General features: G+C 29.4%; 1 protein-coding gene across 5 annotated transcripts in view; it reads right to left on the bottom strand.

The window, feature by feature from the left end:
- Window positions 1–22256, bottom strand: part of LOC100253298 (probable purine permease 5) — a 75806-nt gene that overhangs the window by 4290 nt on the left and 49260 nt on the right. For 2 of the 5 annotated variants that reach the window (XM_059740867.1, XM_059740868.1), the window contains exon 2: window positions 534–573. In XM_059740867.1, the coding sequence (XP_059596850.1) occupies window positions 534–573 (40 nt within the window). Of the gene's footprint in view, window positions 1–533; window positions 574–683; window positions 827–22256 lie in introns of those variants that run through there. The other 3 variants (XM_010647071.3, XM_010647072.3, XM_002266443.4) reach the window with 3 other exon arrangements.

Below are 22256 nucleotides of genomic sequence, written 5' to 3'. Positions count from 1 at the left end.
AAGTTTGAGAATCAAAGCAACAGCTGATATCAAAGGTGGGATAATGTGATCAGCTATCTTTTCCCAGACCAATTCCCCATCAAGCAAATAAAATTTGAATTTATGTAAAACAGTTCAGCAGTTCCATAATCATTCACAAATATCCCACAAACAAAGGAACAGCTCCCACACCCCAAATTTGTCAAATAGTTCAATTTTGGATGTTTCTGAGTAGAAACCCCAAATCATTTTGAGCCCAAAGCCAGTCCTGAATCCTGAATTTGCCAAACTGGAATTCTAAACCACACTGAGATAAAATAATTCCCTAATCCTGAATTTCTCAAGCAATCCCTCTCAACACAACAAATTCTTTTTTGGATGTTTTCTCACTTTAAGATATGGATTATCTGGAATTCATCATTACGTCTCTTATTTTGACTCCAAAACCCATCATAAGGGGCACAAGACAGAAGCAGAAGTTTCCAAGCTTGACGCAAAAGATTAGGAAAAAAACATGGGTATATTACCAGACAAGGTTGGGGAAAATTTATCACCTTAAATTTTCTGGGGAAGAATTTCTCATGGAAGTATTTTCTGCCCATGGAAAACAATAAGACACTTAGGATTCATACAAAAGAAACAAAAAGGACAATCATAAAATAATTAATAGAAAAAGGAAGTGATGAAATGAGAATGAAGCAGACCTGGTTGAAGCAGCGGCTGCATTTGGGACTTGGATTTCATCAAAAGAGTTCAGAAGTAGAAGAGTTAGAAGTGGGATATGTCTACATAGAGCGTGTGTAGCAGTGATCCTAACAAGTATATCTACATTGTATACTTGAAAAATAAATTTTTTTAAGTGTTAGAAAGATTATAATCACTTCTTAAAATTACTACCAAACAGGTTTTTAATTATATAATTATAAGCTTACTTGAAATTCAGTATTAAAAAATAAAAAAATTATGCAACCATACACCAAAAATAAAAACAAAATAAGGCGTTTGATCGTAATTTTTAATTTTAAAAATTATTTTTAAGATAAAAAATAAAAAACAGTTATTTTTTAGTATTTTTTTAAAAAAAAAATTGTTTGGTCAATTGTTTTCAAAAATAGTTTTTAAAGACAAAAAACAAAAACTTGTTTGTATAAAAGAATCGACTTTGTTTTTAAAAACAATTTTTCTCTTTTTATTTTTAAATTTGAATTTACATTAATATAAATCACATTCAAGTTAAATCTCACTAAAAATAAATAAATAAAATTTAAATTATATATAAATTATAGATAAATAATTGTTTTAATTATTAAACAATTTTTTTATTCAAATGAAACAAAAATTACTATAAGATTAAAAATAATTTTAATATTCTTTTTTTAAAGAGAGTAAAATAAATAGTTGGATTGATTTTTTTAATAGGAAAAAAAAAAAAATTGAAAGCACCTAACAAAAATAATTGCAAACCAAGTACACACAAAACACTTCAAGTCAATTATAATAGTTAAACAATTTTCATATTTCACATTCTTGCTTTGTATATTAATATAACTATTTAATGACTAATGTTTACAAACTATTAACATAAGCATTCCATTTCTACTATGAAATATGATCTCGATAAGCTATCATAATCGTTGCTGCTTCATCTGATAAATTCATTGCATAACTTACTTCAATTGTAGTATCGTCCTTATCTTCAAATTCAAGTTCTTCTTCCCATTGTCTAAACATAACATCATTTTAAGTCTATTTATGAATGAAATTATAAAGAGTACAACAAGCTACAACTATTTATAGTTGTCTACTTGGTTTGTAAGATGACATCATTTTTAAAATTGAAAAATGTGCTTTTAAAACACAAATAATACTCAATTATATTTATAAATGAGGAATGCCTATAATTGAACAATTCTTTATCAGTCTTTGGTTGACAACTTCTGCTAGGATAATCTTACAAATAATACCTTTCACCTCAATATGGAGAAAGAAAACCCATAATACAAGGATATCCAGAATCAATAACATAGTATTCACTTGTTAATATAACATAACAAAAACATAATAATAATCATACGATTATGCGAGTAATTAAATAATAATTTAAATCAATGAGGTTTTCCTGATTTTTTTTTTCAATCTAGTTAATTTTTTTTTTTTTGGAGAGTAATGACCAACCACAATTGAAAGTGTTAAAAAACCGTTTTCTATTTTTAAAATTAGAAAACCGTTTTTAAGTTATATGGTTAAACAAGCTATAAGGTTTTTGGAATTTTGCTTTTATCTTTTCATTTTAAGTATAAAGTGGAGAAAAAAAATTATTAATTCAAGCACTCTAACAATGTTTTTGAATTTGTTCCAAGATTATCTTAAAAAAATTGTCATGAAAGTAAGGGATGGTGGTGATGATGGGTAGGTGACGACTGGAGGGGATGGTGCCAGCTAGAGAAAGGTGTTAACATTGAGAATGGGTAGGGGGCATGAGAGAGAGTCCTTTTCCCTTTTCTTTTCTTATCTTCTTATGGTATTCTTCCACCACTATAATCTCTAGGAACATTGTTCACTTGTGCATGTCTTCCTGAAGGCTTAACAACCTCAATTACCTCTATGTTGGAACCCAACCTAATTTTGAAATCATAGTTTCAATCATTCACAGTACTAGTACTACTCCTCCAGAGATAGTTGATGTTTTTGAAAACCTAGTTCTAATTGTAGAAAACAACACTAGAAATGAAAAAAATGGGGGGGGGGGGGGGGGGGGGGGGGGGGTTGTCAATGTTGTTTAGAGGGGAGGGGGCACATTGATCCTAAGCGGAAAATGAGAATGATGGTGATTGCGATGGGAGGAGGGTGGTCATGTATGATTTGCCACCAAAGTTCAATTCATCATCGCCTCTCACTTCCCATCGAATCTACCGCCACCATTGACGACATTATCCATTAGCGTCGTCGTTGGCCACCGCTCATAGCTTCCCCTACCTAGTAGTCTTTTTTTTTTCTCATTTTTTCTTTCCCATCTTTCTTTTTCTTTCTTCTTCTATGTTTCTGTCACTTTCTCCATATCACCACCACCACCTATCCACAACCTACTACCAACTGTCACAAACTTAGTCTTTTCCTAAGCTTGTGAGGCACTTAGACAAGTCAAGACCCTTGATCTTGCTAAGTCAGCATTACTCCTGATACTTAGCTTGCTACGCTAAGACGCACCCAACATAAAAGCTTTAGAGGCCGTAGTAAGAAACACTTAAAGAATGGAAGCTTTACTGCTTTCAAAAGAAGTTATACAATGCTTGGAAGCTCACTTGCTTGGTGCATTGGCCAAATGAGGCCCTCACTTATTTATAAACACTAATGGAACTCTTTGGAACCTTAGAGAAATCCTTACAACTCATGAATATTTTAGAACACCCTATGTAATTCTATGTACAGGCATATGTACAAGAATATACAAGAAACTTCTAGAACTCTCTAGAAAGTCTTGGACTTTTCTCATGCCTTCCACCATAGTGTAAAGATAGGCTTTTTTAGAAGCTTCCACACTCTTCCCACCAATGGTTTAGTGTAGATGGCTTGAGGAGTTTCTAAAAGCTTCCCACCTCCAATATAAGCCCATGGGGAGGGTCATTTGTGCATCATGTGACACAACGTTGTCTCTCTTCTGCAACACCAAATGTTGCTTTTCTCCAATACCACCAACCGCTATAAATCACAACTTTTTCTTTCTCTTTCTCTTCATATGCCCACCATACCCATTTTTTGCATCCATTTCTCTCCACTATTACTACTAGCCCACACGTTCACTTCGGTGTGGCATCATAGGACTGTCATCCACGGTGCCACCCTCTAGTCGACACCACCTCTCTCTTCGTTTCATCCCTTCCTCCTTTTGTCACATCACCACTTTCCTCACCTTCATGGAAAATTTTTTATGGTAATTTTGGAATAAATTTAAAATCAATGTTAGAGTGCATGGTAATTGTTTTTCCTACTTTACCCTTAAAATGAAAAGATAACAAGAAAGTTATAAAATATTTTTTTTTTAATCTACTAGTGAGATGTGACTTCATGATTTGATCCATTGTCTAATCATAATGGGTTCCTATGCCTCTTCTTGATGAAAAGAAAGTGGTATTATAGTAGCAATGCCTATCAAAAACTAATTTTTAATAAAAAAATAATTAAACATGTGATACATGAAAAGGAAAGAAAAATAATAAGGGTCCATAGATTAAAATACTATTTTATTTATTTGATAAAATCAATAATTATTTAAAAAAAACTCGTTTGATAATGTTACATAGTGTTTATTATTTTATTTCAAAATTATAAAATATTTATTTTGTTAAGAAAAAAATATTTATTTGATAATAAAAATGAATTCTTATAAAGCTTATTTATTATTTTTTTTATGAAGATAGAATTGATTAAAGTGATAAAAATAAATTAGTGGAATAAAGTAAAATCTTAAAAATTAAAATTTCAAAAATACTTATTTCATCCATGATGAATAACATAGGTAAAAATGTATTTAAAATTTTTAAGTGTTAATCCAACCTCCCAACATTAATATGAAAATGTCAATACACCAAAAATACAAAATAATATAAAATATCAAAATACATACCAAAATGTATCCACGTGTATATTACAAAATATCTACTCTTGATGGCCTTATGAAAGATGCCAATGGGAAGTGATCATGTAGATTAGCAAGCATCTCAGATAACATAGTTGATGGGTCGCAATCCTATGGAGCTAGTAATTCGAACCGAAAAAAGATGTAGTAGTACAAAGTGTTTTCTAATATTTCTTTCAACAATAAATCTTTTTGCTCCTTTAATACGGACTCAAATTCTTTTGAATTGATCATTTTGATGTAACTATTTGTAGACCCCTCATTGGCCACCCGGGAGTGAGTTACATTTTTTTTTTGGAAGAGTGGGGAACGACCTCTCCATGAGGTGGCCAAGCTACATGATTGAGATGCATGGAAAAGGACGTCACCAACTTGCCATGGTGGTGGTTGAGGGTGGTGACGTCTCCGCTGAACCAAGAACAATAGAACGGATGAAGGATCTGAAAATGAAAGAAAAACAGAGCATGAGTGAGTTGTCTTGAGCAAAGGATGAGACTAGGAGATGATAGGCTTTTTTTGGGAGAAAAACTGAAGCTTGGAGATGGGGAGCTGGACTAGAGAAGGTGACAACTTGAAAAAAAGAAAAACCAAGCAAGGAGATTGAAGGAGAGCTAGGTGCGCTGTGGTGGTTTTGAGAGCTTGAGAGAAAAAAATATGGGAGTAGTCTGGGGGGTAGCTATAGGTCTAGAGGGCGAGCTGTGAGGGGGTAGAAAGCTGAAAAGATAAGGGGGTCCGAGGAAAAAATGAAGAAAACTATGAAGAAATGATGGAGAAAAACGGGTAACAGTTAAGGAGGATTTTTTGGGAGAAAAATCTAGAGAGTGGGTGCTGGGTTTTTGTGGCAGCTGGGGGATTTTAGAATAAACAAAAAGAAGAGAGGTGAGCTGAGATTTGAGGGGAGTTAGAATGAATCATTTTTCTATGAGTGAAATGGTGAGTTGAGAGAAGTAGAGAAGAGACTTGTGGGTTCTTGGGCTCCAGAGAAGAATGACCTCCAACATCTTCCCTGAAGTAAGTTCTCCATTGTGAAATTTTTTTCTTTCATCTGCTATTATTGAGATGTGTTGTTGTTGATCTTTGGGTGATTCATGGATTCTTTTTCATAGTTAATGGCTCCTCTATTGCTTTTGTTTGTGTTCAAAAATTGGTCCAACTCATTTTTATCTCTTTTGTGACATTTAGAAATCTTTTTAATCCACCTATCTTTAAGTCCACTGACTAAGACATGAAGTGTGGCTTTTGATGGTTCATATTATTTTCTTCATTTGTGCTTTGTTTTTGTTGTTTTCTCCATGTTCTTGGTGTTTATGCATTTTTGGGTATGGGACCGTACACTAGGATGTGAAACCATGGGATGATGAGGCTGACAAGAAAGAGCTTGAGGTAGCATGAATCTCTAGACCCCAAGTCAAATTCGTTACAAGACTGTGTCGAACCGGATGTTTCCCATATGGTTTGATTATCTTTTATGAATTTGGGTTTGGTTGAGAGTTTTCTGTTTTCTTGTTGGGAAAATCTAGTAAAGTTGCAACAAAGCTTGCTCTCACTAGAGCTCGATCCCTTGTTTGAAAAGCATGGTCATTTGAAAACTGTTCTTAGACACTTTGATACAAAGCTTCTCAAGGATGCCGAAATGGTAGTTGTTTCACCAGGAGTTCCCTTGGAAAGTCATGGACTTTCTTTTTTATTGCAATCAAGGGAGAGAATATTGTCTGAGTTGGATTTTGCTGCAAAAATTCTTCCAAGAAGTATTAAGATATTAGCATTGACTAGAACATATGGAAAATCTACTATTGCTACTTTTTTTTTTTTTTTTTTTTTGGACAGATGCTTAGCCATTTAGGCATTGAGGTATTTTTTTAGGGGAACCTTGGGATTCCACTCTCGAAGGTTGCTATCCAATGTTTGACGTGTCACCCCCCTAATCCATCTTTTTATGTTAAAAAATTGATTTTTAAAAAATTCCATTCTCAAATAATTTTTCAAAATTCCGATTGTCAAATTTATTTTCAAATAAATTTTCAAAATTTCAATTCTTAAATACGATTTTCAAATAATTTTTCGAAATTCCAATTTCTTTCAAATTTAATTTCCAAAATTCAAATTCTTAAAACTAATTTTCAAAACTCCAATTCTCAATTAATTTTCAAAACTCCAATTTCTTTCAAATTTAATTTCCAAAACTCCAATTCCTAAATTTAATTTTCAAAACTCCAATCCTCAAATAATTTTCAAAATTCCAATTTCTTTCAAATTTAATTCCAATTCTTAAATTTAATTTTCAAAACTTCCATTTTCAAATAATTTTCAAAATTTCAATTTCTTTCAAATTTAATTTCCAAAATTCCAATTCTTAAAACTAATTTTCAAAACTCCAATTCTCAATTAATTTTCAAAACTCCAATTTCTTTCAAATTTAATTTCCAAAACTCCAATTCCTAAATTTAATTTTTAAAACTCCAATTCTCAAATACTTTTCAAAATTCCAATTTCTTTCAAATTTAATTTCCAAAATTCCAATTCTCAAATAATTTTCAAAACTCCAATTTCTTTCAAATTTAATTTCCAAAACTCCAATTCTCAAATAATTTTCAAAATTCCAATTTCTTTCAAAATTTATTTTCCAAAATTCCAATTCTTAAATTTAATTTTCAAGACTACAATTTTCAAATAAATTTCAAAACTCTAGTTTTCTCTTGAACGGTTTTAATTCCACTACAGTTTTCAAATATTTTTTAATTCTACAACTTTTCATCCTTTATTAAGGTGTTATGTCGCCAAAAATCTTGATTTTAATGAGTCTACTGCCATTATCATTTTGGTGTGCACTTATACAAAATTTCTTCGATTTTCAAATAATTTTCTATTTATCTTGATTTTAAATAAGCAAAAATGATTTTTTCATAATTCCAAAATAATGGAATTTGTGAGACTAATTCATGCAAGATAAATTGGGCTATGGTGGGCGCCCCACATATGAGTTTTCTCTTCTGATTGTCAACTGCCATGCTTAACGAATATTGCTTGATTTTTGATATGCACGTGATAATTTTATACTTGAGCTAACCTTGTTTCCATGATAGCATTTTATTACCTATTGCCAAGGTACGCTCTCACTCTCACTTTGTTTATTTATTCATTATCATGACTTACTTTTGATCTATGATCATTTTGGTATCCATTGATCTCCTAGTTAATTGTCATGTTTGTCTCACCTTATTTAGTATAGACCCATTTTTAAGGGCTTAGAGGAGTGCTACGGTATTTACCGTACCTTTCCAATAAGTAACCTGACCCCCCGAACCCAAGTTTGGTTTTTCACAGACCATATTTTCCAAATAAGGAGTCACACTTAGAGTTTTCTTTTTTACTTTGTTTTCCCTTAAAAAAATAAAATAAAAATAAGTGGCGACTCCAAGTCTTTTCTAAAAATCATAATTTTTCACAAATAAACGAAAAGCGAGTCTCGCCATCGAGTAGGAACACATCGTGCGAAATGCAGAGTCTACACTATTATTCACTAGATTTTATAGATATTGAGATTTAAACAAGACATGCATATACACAACTTATCAAAATTTTTACTAGAGTTGAAAATGAATTGAGTTATTGTTTATAGTCATAATTTCACCAACAAAATTATAATTTTTTTTTTATTCTGCACATTTTTTAGTATTTTAGTTTTGAAATGACATTTCATAAAATTCTTCTAATTTGACTTTAAGTCGGATTATAATTTCAATAGTAATTTAATCTATTAATTTTTAATTTTTTTTTATGTGTACACATAATTTTTCCCTAATATTTTTATATTAATTTTCATTTTTTTGAAAATAAATTTAATTATTTTATTATAATATTTTTATACTAATTTTTTTTTTTATATTAAACTTGTTATACCATTATAATAATAATAATAATTCCCTACAAAATTGCGTAAATTGCACTTGATTTTGTTTTGGATTTTGATGGTAAAGTTTCAAAATTCAAAGCAACTTTCTCTCTTGTCCCACCTACAACGAAGGTTCCTCTTCGACATTTTACATGCTTCAACTTTCGAATACTTTCTTCAAGAAAATCACCTCTATTTTGATTTTTTTTCTCTTGGTTTTTCTAGTTTTTTATTTATTTTCTTCCTTGCTATGTCAATCGTTTTCATTTTTTTTTCTTTTATGGAATTGTTTAAAAAAAAGAATAATCGAAACACACAAATAAAATAAAATGCACGAAAATGACCAGTTTTATTTTTATTTTTCAACATTTCTTCTTTTTCTCTTTTCATTTGTCACTATTAATTATATTTTATTTATTTATTTCCAAATAAAAAATAAAAAATGAAAGAAACAAAAATGAAAAATGGACAACATAACATGCAAAAATCAAACAAAAAAGAAAGAATAAAAGTAATAATGGAACAAAAATATGAAATATAAATTTTTAACAAAAATACCTTTCTATATTTAAAAATAAAAAATTTTAAACAAAAATTTTAAGATAATAAAAAAAAAATAGATTTATACATTTAAAAAAATTTATATAATTATAGTTTGATATATATATATATATATATATATATGTTGTGAAATAAAAGAATAAGAATAAGAAAAGACGAGATAATAAACAAAGATATTCAAAGAAAAATAGAACAAAATGTAGGAAGAGAACCAGATTAATTTTCATTACAGGTATCTCCCTTTTTATAGGGAGTTACAAAGAGATGTACATTAATACGGATGATCATCCACAAGTTATCATAGTGATACAGAATCTCATATTTTACAATACTCCTCCTTGGATGATCATAAGAATATGCCTCATTGAAACCTTACTATGAAAAACCCTATGGGAAAAACCATAGTGAAAGAAAAAGAGTACAATATTCTTTTGGATTCCCACAACTATCTCGTTAAAAACCTTGCCAGTAAAACCCAATGGGACAAAACTTGGACGAAGGAAAAAAAAGTGCAGCGTAGTGATATTCTTATCAATTAGCTCTCCCTCATGTTGATTTCTCTAGTAGCACAACATGGAGATCTTTGAGTCGACATATTCCAATGAGTTTTTTGAGTATTGCAATTGAAAATGCCTTTATGAATAGATCTACTAAATTGCCACTTGATCTTATTCGTTGAATAGCAATTTCATCACTCTTCTTAGGTTAATGAAAGTAAAAGACTTGGACGATATATGCTTAATTCTATCACCCTTACTGTATCATTCTTTAATCTGTGCAATGCAAGCAACATTATTAACTTGATAGCATTACCTTTGATGGAGGATAGTCCACATGTTTCCATTATTTGCTTGATTGATCTCCACGATATTGTCATATCACCATAGATAAATACATACCTCATTTAAGATTGAGCTATTGTAGTACAATATTGACTTTATTCCAATGTCTTTGAGTTGGTGTAGAACTATATCTCACAAGTAAATTAACAAGGAATGCAATATCTGGTCGTGTATAATTTGCAAGATTCATCAGTGCACCAATAACACTGTAATATGGTATTTCTGGACCAAGTAGTTCTTTATTATCTTCTTTAGGATAGAAGAGGTCATTTTTCACTTCTAGTGAATGAACTATCATCAGAGAACTTAATGGATGTGATTTATCCATATGAAAGTGATTCAAGAATTTCTTTGTATATGTTGACTAATAAACTAATATTTCGTTTGAAAAGTACTTGATCTGTAGGTCGAGGAAAAAAAATTTGTTTTCAAGGATCTTTCATTTCAAATTTACTTTTCAAATAGTCAATTATTTTTGTAAGCCCTTTAGGAGTTCCAACAAAATTCAGTGTTCCACATATACTATAATAATTGGAAAAATCCAACATAATGAATTAGGAAAGGAGACTGTAGATTCAAATTAATTTTCAGAGTACCGAACTTTATCTTACCCCATATAAAGTCTGATTAATTTTGCTTAATTTATTCTGAATCTTTATTTGCTCTGCTTACTTAACATGAATTAGTGTCATAAGAATTAATGTCTTTTATTCCTTATCCTCCTAGTATATATAATATAGATTATGATCGTGTAAAAGAACTTAATAATAGGTTGTATGCTCAACGTAAAGAATTTAGAGAAACTTGTGATAAATTACATAATTTAAGAACTACTGTAAAAGATTTAACCACAGATATTAAAAACTTAACCTCTCTTAAATATTTGAATGAATACGAAGTAGCTATTTTAATATAAAATTTACAAACACTTATTAAATTAACATAAAAGTTTCAAACACTTATTAAAATAACATAAAAGGTTTCAGACATTTTGGAAAACTTAATATTTTAATATAAAATTTTTTCAAACACTTATTAAAATAACATAAAAGGTTTCTATGCTTATAATGAAAGTTTTTCAACGTATAAAATTAAGTTTTTGAAATCGGATATCTCAAAAATTCAGGTAGTAAAATTCAAAATTTTAAAAAACATCACTTCGTGTCAAGGTAATACCCCCCTTCTGACCAGACATAGTCTCCCTAAGACGCCAATTTTCCGGCAAAAACAGGTTTGAGGTCAAGGGTTAAGACTAAAGACTCTAGTTTTTTAAAACATGATTTTACACCCAAAATTTTCTAAATAACTCGATTTTTTTTTTATTATGTTGATGAGAACATTATATAAAAAGGATCCATGTATATTACATATATTAACTAGTAAAGAAAACTTAAAAATAATTCAAATAATTTTCATTTCCCTACTTTACCTTTTTACCCCCTAAGGGTAAGAAAAATACATAATAAATTTAAATGAAGGCAAAAAATTTAACAGAAAATTCTTACTTTCTTATTGATTGCTGATGAATGTACAAGGCTGAAGATGGAGCTTCTTTTTACAGACAACTTTGCACACTATTGCACACACCTTTTGACACACTTTCTCGGGCACACTTCTTTTTTTTTTACTACCACTAATTTATAGGCAAAGCATTTACAAGTGACAGGTGAGAATACAGGTGAGAATTAATTTCAAGTGGTTGGATGGTAGGAAAATATTTACAGTGTTCAGAGGTTTGGTATAAAATAAATACAAAGACTTTTGAGACTTTTACTTGTGACTTTTGTTTATTCATCCGTTCTTCTCTTCCTTCTTGTCTCTTTCTCTTGTCATTTTCTTGCATAATACGTGGCTTGTGGATGCCTTTACTGCTTCTGAACTTGTATTGCCATATTTAATTTTTGTAGTTGAAGACGCATTTACTGCTTTAATGTCGTCATTGCTGACATCATCCTTCCATTGCATTTTGTAGATTATGATAACTTTCATCGTCCAGGTTGTCCCAAAATAATGCGTCATCGCTGAGGTAGGAAGATGGTTCCGGTATATCTACACTGAGTTCGTTTATAAAATCCTGTTCTTCTAAAGTAATAAAAGGGTTTGGAACAATAATGTGTTCTAAAGGTTTTACTCTCCATATAGACATGGTTTTTGTTTCGCCAATGAGATGAAATAATTTATTCCGGGTTGGTCTAAGATCATAGATTTGAAAAGCTCTAAAGCGAGTACAAAATTCTGGAAATTCATCTGAACGGGTCATTTCCCATTCTGGTTCTTGTTGAGGGATGAGTGGGTCTTTATTATGTTTTATATATACATGATGATAGGCTGGTACTACTGATCCATCAGGTTGAAATAAAGGTGGAATGGTTTCAAAAGAAATATCTATATATTTTTCGGCTTTAAAAAGATAAGTTAAAACATCTTTCAATTTTTCTGGGAAATTTTCAGGGATTTGAGATATATGGTTCATAAAAATATTTTTTAAAATTCCCTGATCCATAAGTTGCGGTACTAAATCAAAATTTTCTTTATTTACAACAGACATATTTACATAAGCTAAATATATAACAAAGAAAAATTCAGGGTCATGAAATGCCATATACCCTGTTTTTATACCGGCATTTTTAGTTCTAAAATGTTTATACAAAAGTTCTTGATTTTTAAACACTTTGTTATATTGGTTTTGTAGAAAAAAGGTTTTGACGAAAGAATAGTTATCAATTCCAATTATATTTTTAACAACAAGCCTTTCATATTGTTCAGTCAGAAGAGCTGATTTCTTAATTAAACTAATTACTTCAGGTTGACTGTTTGAACAGCTGGTTTGATTGGTTGACACTATACTGGTTTTCAAATCTTCTATCAAATTTTCTTGATTTTCTTGGATTTTGAGGTTTTGGAATTTTTGGGTTTCTAAAGCAATCAGTTGGTTTTGAAGGTTTTGTAAATGTTGGGCTAAAGCTGACACTGTTTTTCCATAAGCATATTCTAAATTTTGGTTCGAAAAACTCTGTGGTTTTAGAGACCAAAAATTATCTACAATAACCTTATGTTCTTCAAAAAGGTTTTGAGAAAATAAAGAGTTAAACCTTAGGTTTGGATTCAACACTTCGTTTAGACATATGGTTCCATATTGAAAGGTTCTTGCTTTCGTAGGTTTTCTTTGAGCCATGGTCCTGTAATCATGAAATCAATCATTAGTATTATCGACATTATTAATTATTTGTCTACTTAACCAGTCTGCTAATATATTATCTTTTCCTTTAATATGTTCAAATTTAGGTTTGAAACCAATTAAAGAGTTTTGAAACTTTATCCATCTTTTGGTGGACAGTTTTGAAGAATTTTTGTTTTCAAAGAATTTTTTAATATTCTCACAATCGGTTCTTAAAGTAAATTGTTCTTGGTTAAAAAATAATTGAAATTTTTCTAAGACTAATATTATTGCTTCAATTTCTAAGTCTGTAGAGCTAAGGTTCTTTTGATAATCATTAAAAGTTCCACTACAATATCTACAAAGTTTTTCTTCTCCTACATTAGTTATTGCTAAAAGTATACCTCCCCATCCTGTTTGACTAGCATCAGTTTGGACTATTTTATATTCATTTTCTAAGGGTAAATGTAAGGTTGGGAGATGTTTCACAAGTTCTTTTATTTTCTGTATAAGTTTAATATCTTCTTGGTTAAAATATCTCTGCCCTGTGTTTTTTGTTTTACTATAAAGGGGTCCAGCTAATCTACTAAGGTTTTTAATATATGGCCTAGCATAATTTAATAATCCTAAAAAACTTTGAAGGGTTTTTAAGTCTTCGAGTTTGTTTGGAAAATTATTTATTTTTTGCACTATATGTTCTTGTAATTTTATTTGTCCATCCTCTAATTCTAATCCTAAAAATTCTATTTGAGTCTTAAATAATTTCAATTTCTTTTTACTTACTATTAATCCATGACTAATTAATTTTTCAAAAATCAATTCTAAATGCTTTATGTGTTCTTGAATAGTATATGAAAAGACAAGAATATCATCAATATATACAAGAACAAAAGAATATTTTCCAAAAATATTATCCATCATTCGTTGGAATATCTGAGGAGCATTTTTTAGTCCAAATGGCATTACATTCCATTCATATAATCCACAAGGACATGAAAACGCTGTCCATGGTTTACTATCCTCTTCTAATCTGATTTGCCAAAATCCACTTTTACAGTCTAACTGAGAAAAATATTTACATCCTTGAATAGAATTAATTAAAGAATCTTTGTTTGGAATTTTATAAGCATCATCATATGTATTATCATTCAATCTTTTATAATTAATAACCATCCTAGCTTTTCCTCGTTTTTCTTCATTATGGTTCCTAACTAAAAAAGCTGAGGATCTATGGGGACTAAAACTTGGTTTTATGAGGTTATTCTGTAACAGTTCTTCTATTTGAATTTTGAATTCCTTTGTATCTATAAGATTGCATGCTATATTTGCCGTTTTTATTGTTAAATCTGGGTTTTTAATTGGTATTTTACAGGTTGTCTTATTTTTATTCCAATGTTTTTGTGGGTCTTCTCCTATAATTCCTATTTTTTCTGCTTCTAATATAAGGTTTTTTAATCTATTTGCATTTCTTAATTGTTCTGAGTAGTCATTAATTATGCTTTCCTTTTGTGCCTCCACTTTGCTAATTTGATGAAATGTTACATTATGATTTTTATTTAATACATTTTCCATGTTTGTATAAACAATTGTTGTGGTTTTAGGATGAAAACTAACTTGGTTATTTTGTATTGTTATCCCTCCTTGTAAAGAATGTACAAAATTTAAACCTAAAATAAAAGGATATAAACTTATAGTAGGTACAAGATAAGTTTGGGGTAATACTAAGGTTATGTTATTAATTATGATTGGTACGTTTGAAATATACTTGGTTAGTATTAGTTTTTGTTGATTGTATTGGATTAACTCTACTGGTTGAACTAATGTTTGCTGATCTTCTTGAGGTACTAAGGTTTCAAATAAAAGGTTTTTACTGGCTCCAGTATCTAACATTGCATCTACCTTTAATTCAATGGTTTTTAATTTAATTGTTGTTGGAAAAATAATAGATTTAACTTTATTTGCCATATTTACTTGTTCTATTGTTTGTATGATTATTTTTTCAGGATTCATTGGTTCTTTTACAGGACTTTTTAGTTCTTCTGTGTCCTTAGGTTTTGAACTACTGTCTTCTTCTTCTTTTGAAAATTTTCCTTTGATTATTATTTGTAAATCTTTCCATATATTATAAGGTTTTATTTTACTTTCTAAAGGTTGTACAAGGTTTTCTAAATTTAAAAGGGTTTTCTTAGCTTGATTTTCCTCTTTTTCAATAATCATACAAATTTCTTCTTTTTCATTTTCACTATCTTCTACACTATATACACTTGAATTTTCACTTTCAAAGTCTAATTCACTGATAAGTTCTTCTTCTTCACTATCTAGCTGATACTCATTTATTAGGTTTATTTTTACTTGGGTTTTTCTATTTCGTTCATTTAATGGTTTTTTAAGTTCAGGACATTCAGGTCTTATATGGCCTTCCTGACCACACAAATAACATTTACACTGTCTTTTTCTCTCTGAGGTTCTTTTTCTTTTTATCCAAAACTTTCCAGGTTTTTTGTACCTTGTCTGATATGGTTGTTTTTCATAAAAGGTTCTTGACTTTCTTCTTAAAAATTTATTATATCTCTTAGGTTTTCTAAACTTATATTCTCTGCATCCTATATCTAGATTTTCTCCTATATGTAATTTTCTACAAAGTTGTTGATTTATGTCTTATTTCTTTATCTGACTTCTTTCTCCTATGCTTACACATTCTCCTTCTAGCCAATTTTTTACAAATTCTATTCTAGCACCTATATAAGGAGAGTTTTAATACTCGGAGGTTGTAAATTCATTCCATAGTCTAAGTCCTATGGGTCCTTGTATTTTTAATATATATTTATTTAAATATTCAGGGGTTCTGTCTATTCTAGCAAAGATTGCATATTTCCTAAATTTTTGTTCATATTCTCTTATATATGAAAGATTACATAATTTCAATTGTTCTAACTTATGAAGGTATATTGCAGGTTCCTTTACATCTTCTTGTGTTGTTCCTAAAAAATAATGTTTTATTAGATTTATAAATACAGATATGCTAAAATTATTTCTGACTTCTTGAAAATAACTACTGTTTTCTTGTTCCATGTTTCTAAAAAATTGTAGTACAGTTCCTCTAAGGGTACTTTTACAAAATTCATAAATTTCTTGTTGGTTTTCAAAGGATACTACCACACCTGCTGAATTTAAAGATTGCTCCCAATTTTCTATGGTTTTTCTAAGATCTTGCGCACTATCTATATCTAATATTGTTCCATATTCGTATACTGGTTGCAAAGAATTATATACTGGTTGCAAAGAACTAGAAGGTTCTGTTTTAGTTTTCCATTGAGGTCCTTTTGGCTTGCTATACGACTTATTATATTTTACTATTTCACTTTTTACATTTACAGATTCTTTTTCTTCATTTATTGTATTTATTGATTCGTTTGAGATTATTTCTATGTTTTCGTTAACTTTTGGTTGAATAGTAAATTGATTTATCATTTCTATATCTATAAGTTTTTTGATTAAATTGGTTTTATAGAGTTGTTCTATTATTTGGTCATCTGTATAGTTGTTACACATTATATTAACAAAGTTTTCTTGATCCACTTGTTCATCTAGTAATGTTGGATTACTAAATTCTTCTAACATTATATTTACTAACTCTGAGTTTTTGTATAGGTTTTCTACTGTCTCAATGTTTAGTAAAATATCTTCTTGTATAACATTTACATTTTCTATCTCACTATTTGACTCTACCTCTACATTTACAGTTTTATAATTTCCAAAGGTTATACTTGCACTTCCATCTTGGTTTTCATATAAGCTACTGGATGTTGGATATTTTATTATTGGTTTATTTATTTGAGGTAATTCCCACTCTCGTCCTAGTAAATAGTCGATATTTACAGGTTTTGCTTCTATCATATTTACTGTCTTACTTCCAAAGGTTTTTACTATATCATCAAATTCCATCACACATTTTAAACTTAAAGCATTAGTAGTTTTTCCTATAAATCCTATAGCTATGCTAAGGTTTTTACTTCCTAATTCCATATCATAACCTTTAGTATTTACAGTTATTTTTATTTTTTTTGTGAATTCCTTAAGATCTATACAAAATTGAGGTATACAACCAATAACTGCGTAATTTTGGTTCATATTAACTTCTGCACTAGCTAAAAGAGCTCGTCCTACTGTATTGTTTCTAGTATCTAAAAGGTTAATATTTATAAGTGCTCCAATTTCTTTACGATGAAGTCCTATTATTCCTATCAAAATTATTCCTAAGTGCATATATTTATCGGTTTTATTTTTTAATAATTTGCTTTTTGTTTCTGGAGATACTAAATCTAGTCATTTTAAGACTGTTAAACAAATTAAATATCTAAATATGGTTGCGTCCATCATAGGAGAATATGTTTCCTTGTAGTCAATATTAGGTTTTTGCAGGAAACCTTAAGTTACGAGTCACATTTTATATCTTGTGATTTCATTTTTCTCATTACACTTTCTTATAAATACTCATTTATATCCAATAAGTTTGACAACTTCAAGTCTAAATACTTCTCATTTTTCTAATGAGTATTATTTTTTCGGGATGTATTCTTTTCCATTTTGGCTAATTTTTTCTATGTTGACATTCATTCATAGTTTCTACTTTGGGATCTTCATTATTTCTTATGACAAGAGTATTTCAATCCCATTATTTTTCATATATAAGTAAATAATTGAGATCTCTTCAATATCAGGTACTTGTACATTTTCAGGAACTAATTGTAAAACATATACCTATCATAGGGCTACTTGTTTAAACTGTGCCTTTTAAGGGGCTGCTTGAGATTGATCATTCATTTTAATAACTCATTTTATATGCAACTTCTTCAAGAGTGTCACATTTCATATATCTTTCCTTGTGTTTTTCTCTTAAAGGAATTTGTTTGCCTTTTCAGGGTCTACCACGCTTCAAGTGTGTACTAGACTCATATTTTAATTGTCCTTCAAGGACATCAACTCATTATTTAATCGTCATTCAGGGATATCAACGCATTATTTAATTGTCATTCAGGGACATTAATTCGTACTAGAATATTCTAGGTAAGCGAAAATGATTGTCACTTTCTTTGCATCAATGAAATCATTTAGTAGTTCTTCTGGAAACTATGAATGAATGTCAACATAGAAAAAATTGGCTCATCTACCCCTAATGGCAAGAAAATTATCTAATTAAAATGATAATCTGCACAACGTGTGATTCTATCTTTCAAGTGTATAGGTAGACTAGTTATTAAATAAAAACTTATGGTTTTATAATGTACATCCATACAACATTTTACCATGGGGGACCAAGTTGGTCTTACAAGATTTTTCTGGATCTAGCATCGTATAAAGTGTCATTCACATGGAATCAAATACTACTAGTGACATAGTATAATTAGTATTAACATTGTCTGTCATCAATGTTGTGCAATTAATGAGATGAGAGTTTCATCAAAATAACAAGTCATAACATGTCATAAAGACCTTACCTTTATAAAGTTGAAGAAATATTATCATAGAAAAAGAGTTAAAATCAAATGGAAAAATAGTAGTCATCGATAATGACTTACCTTAATAAGTTGAGTAAAAACAATGAAAGCATATATAACACAACAAAACAAATATCAAAAAGATAATTTAAAGTTATATATTTCTTAAATATCTCACACATTTGATTTTGTAAGTGTAGAACAATTTATATATGAAATAACTAGGAAGTATTTTAATAATCAAACTAATTGTAGTGATAGATCAATATTTTTTATTTAAAATATTATTATGATTTAAATCAATGTGCAAAAATTAATTCATAAATCAAAATTTCAAAAGAACATATCATGATTTAAAATAGCTTGTTGTTTCAAAACTTAAATTGAAATATTACAAATCTATCTAAATATATATGTAAAGATATAACATAATATATTAAAAATAATAGTTGAATCTATTTTTTTTTGAAAAGATATTCTTAAATAATGAAATTAATGCATTAATAAAAATATCATATGTGGCAACATACAATAATATATATTATTCTATACAACTCGAAAATTTTCAATCATAAAAACATGTTATAAAGAAATAAGACATGCGAAATCAATTTATTAATCATATGACCAAGTCATATATTTCACATGTACCCAAAAAATCTCAAATTTCTAAATCAAAAGATTATTGTATATTAAATAGCTAGAATAAAAAAAATATTCCAAACTATCACCTCTAAAACAGAAATATCATACTTTCTTATTTATATATAAAATTTTCTACTAATGATAGTATACTTCTAATAATAGAAATTTATAAAAACTATCAAACACTTGCCTATTTGTATAACTTGATATACAAAATATTAATCTTTTGATAATATGTAAATATTATCTATATGTTTGTTATCATAGCTTCAGGCTATAATATATTTCATTATAACTTTTGGTTGTATAAATTTCATAAAGTTGTGCAAAATTGTTAGTTAACAATTTTGTTTTCTATAGCTTCTAACTATAAAAAGTACATATTAACAACTTTGACATAACATTTGATTAGCACAAAGAATATTAATTTTCTTATTTTCATAACTTTGGGTTATGAATAATAATATTTATATAATTTTTGGTTATATAATATAAATTTATAATATATATATATATATTTTTTCATATAACTTTTTGCTATACAAGCTCTAACAATTATTAATTTACTAACTTTTTCTTCATAGCTTCAAACTATGAATAATTAAAATTTAAGTAATGTTATAATAACATTAAACGATTGACAATTATATTATGATATAACTTCTGGTTATATAACAAAATTTAAAAAAAATTATGTATCTTCTAGGTACATAGTTGTTCATTGACAATTTTGTTTTGTATAACTTCTGGTTATACAAGAGAATTAACAATTGTTTGCATAGCTTCTGGTTATGAAACAATTGTTAATAAAAATTGTTTTCCATAATTTCTATTGTGAAAAATAAGTGAATACGAAATAAAAATTAAAAGCCAATATTTTTTCATAACTTTGAGTTATGATTATTTTGTCAAAACAAGAAAATATGCAAATTTATACATAGCTTCAGGCTATGAACAATTTTTTTTATGTAAATTTGTGTATAACTTCAAACTATGAACTATTTATGTATAACTTCCAATTACACAATATAATTAAAATAAAACAAAGAAATTAAAAGTTAATATCTTTCATAGCTTCAAGTTATAATTATTTTGTCAGAACAAGAAAATATTTAAATTTGTATATAGTTTCAGACTATGAACTATTTTTTATATAAATTTGTGCATAACTTCATGCTATGAACTATTCATTTTATAGCTTCTGGCTATATAATATAATTTTGTATAACTTTCAGTTATACTATGTAATTAAAAACAAATAATTATGAGTTATATATATATAGCTTCTGACCGTATATTTGTAATTTTAGATTTGTACTTAGTTTCAGGCTATGAGTTATTCATTATATAGCTTCTGGCCATATAATGTTATTGTTAGCCCAAGGGTTCTCCTAATCGGGTTTTGATGATAACAAACCATGGTTAAGTAACTAATTGGTTTAATGTTTAAGAATCTCAGGTATAAACTCGAAAAATCATCAAATGACCAAATGGATATAAGATCGAGACGCTTGGAAGACTTGAGATCATAGGAAACTAATGTAAGATGAATGCATGAGTGCACTTAGGACTTTCATACGTTTTCATGCATCTTAGAAAACTCGGTTTATTCTTTAAAACGTCGACTTCATTAAAACCCGAGTTTTTAACTAATTTACCTTAGGCAAAATGTTTCAAAATTGGGTTAATAATTTACCTAAAGACCTTGCCTAAGTGTTAGAAAAGAAAGGAATCAAAAAATAGGTTTCTCGGGGCCAAAAAGGCTCAACCGGTCGAGGCTAAGGCCAATCGGTCAACCGATTGAGGTCGTTCGATCGAGGACTGGTCGAGAAAGGTTAAAAACCTTCTCTCTCTCCCAATAGCCTTCTCTTCCAGGTCGAGGTGATTCCTTTATCGGTCGAGGACCGGTCGAGGTCAGGTTGAGGCAACGGTAACCTGTCATGCATTAAATGCTCCAACAGCTAGTGAACCGGTCGACCCCTAGCTCGCCCGGACGAGGTTGTCTTTTGTTGATTTTGACTCCTGAGCTTAGAAACCTATAAATTGAGAGCTCCACTTCATTTATTGATAAGAGAACACTTGCATTTAAAGCCCACCTACCTATTCTTGATCAAAAAACTCTCATTTCTTTCATAAGTGCATTAAATCACCACTTGCATATCTTTTAGTGCACTCTTATTGTCATCCTAGCTTTGCCTTGTATTTGAGCCATCTTTAAGCTAGGTTGAGTGAGTATATTTTGTAACAATCTGAGTGTTAAAGCCTTCAAGAGGGTTGAATCTTGAAGAGGTTATGTAACAGCCCATTGGAGCCAGAATCCAAGTGTAAGAAGATTGGAAGCTTGGTTGAAGCTTCAAGTTAGTGGAACCCTCACTCGGTTAGGAGGTTGAGGAGAGTGGACGTAGGCAAGGAAGTGCCAAACAACTATAAACCCAAGTTTGAATTCTCTCAACTCTATCTTTTTACTTTGCTTATATTTTGTTTAATTTTGTTGTGATTGAAAAGATTTTAAAAACCCAATTCACCCCCACACCCCTCCCTTTTTTGGGTGTTTTTCTTAACTAAACATAGCCTTTGTTTTCTCAATTGGTATCAGAGCTAGACCTCTTCTTTTAAGACTTAATCGTTTAAGAGGAAATGACTATTCCATCAAGCTCATCCCAAGTTGAAAATTTTTCAAAACATAGAGCTCCATTCTTTACAGGAACCGATTATCCCTATTGGAAAACTAGAATGACTTGGTATTTGCAATCTACTGATTTAGATGTATGGGATGTCATTGAAGATGACCCAACCTTTCCCACTAAACTAGTGGATGGTGTTTTGGTTCCAAAACCCAAACAAGAATGGAATGAGCTTGATAGAAGAAACTTTCAATTAAATGCCAAAGCCGTTTTTACTTTGCAATGTGTTATGGATAGAAATGAATATAATAGAATACGTCAATGCAAATCAGCTAAAGAAATTTGGAGGTTGCTTGAAATAACTCATGAAGGAACTAATCAAGTGAAAGAGTCAAAAATCAATTTACTTGTTCATAATTATG

Source organism: Vitis vinifera, chromosome 11 (assembly GCF_030704535.1).
Source record: "Vitis vinifera cultivar Pinot Noir 40024 chromosome 11, ASM3070453v1".
Lineage (NCBI taxonomy): Eukaryota > Viridiplantae > Streptophyta > Magnoliopsida > Vitales > Vitaceae > Vitis > Vitis vinifera.
Note: the sequence above shows the minus strand (reverse complement) of the source record. Positions and strands in the feature narration are given on the sequence as shown.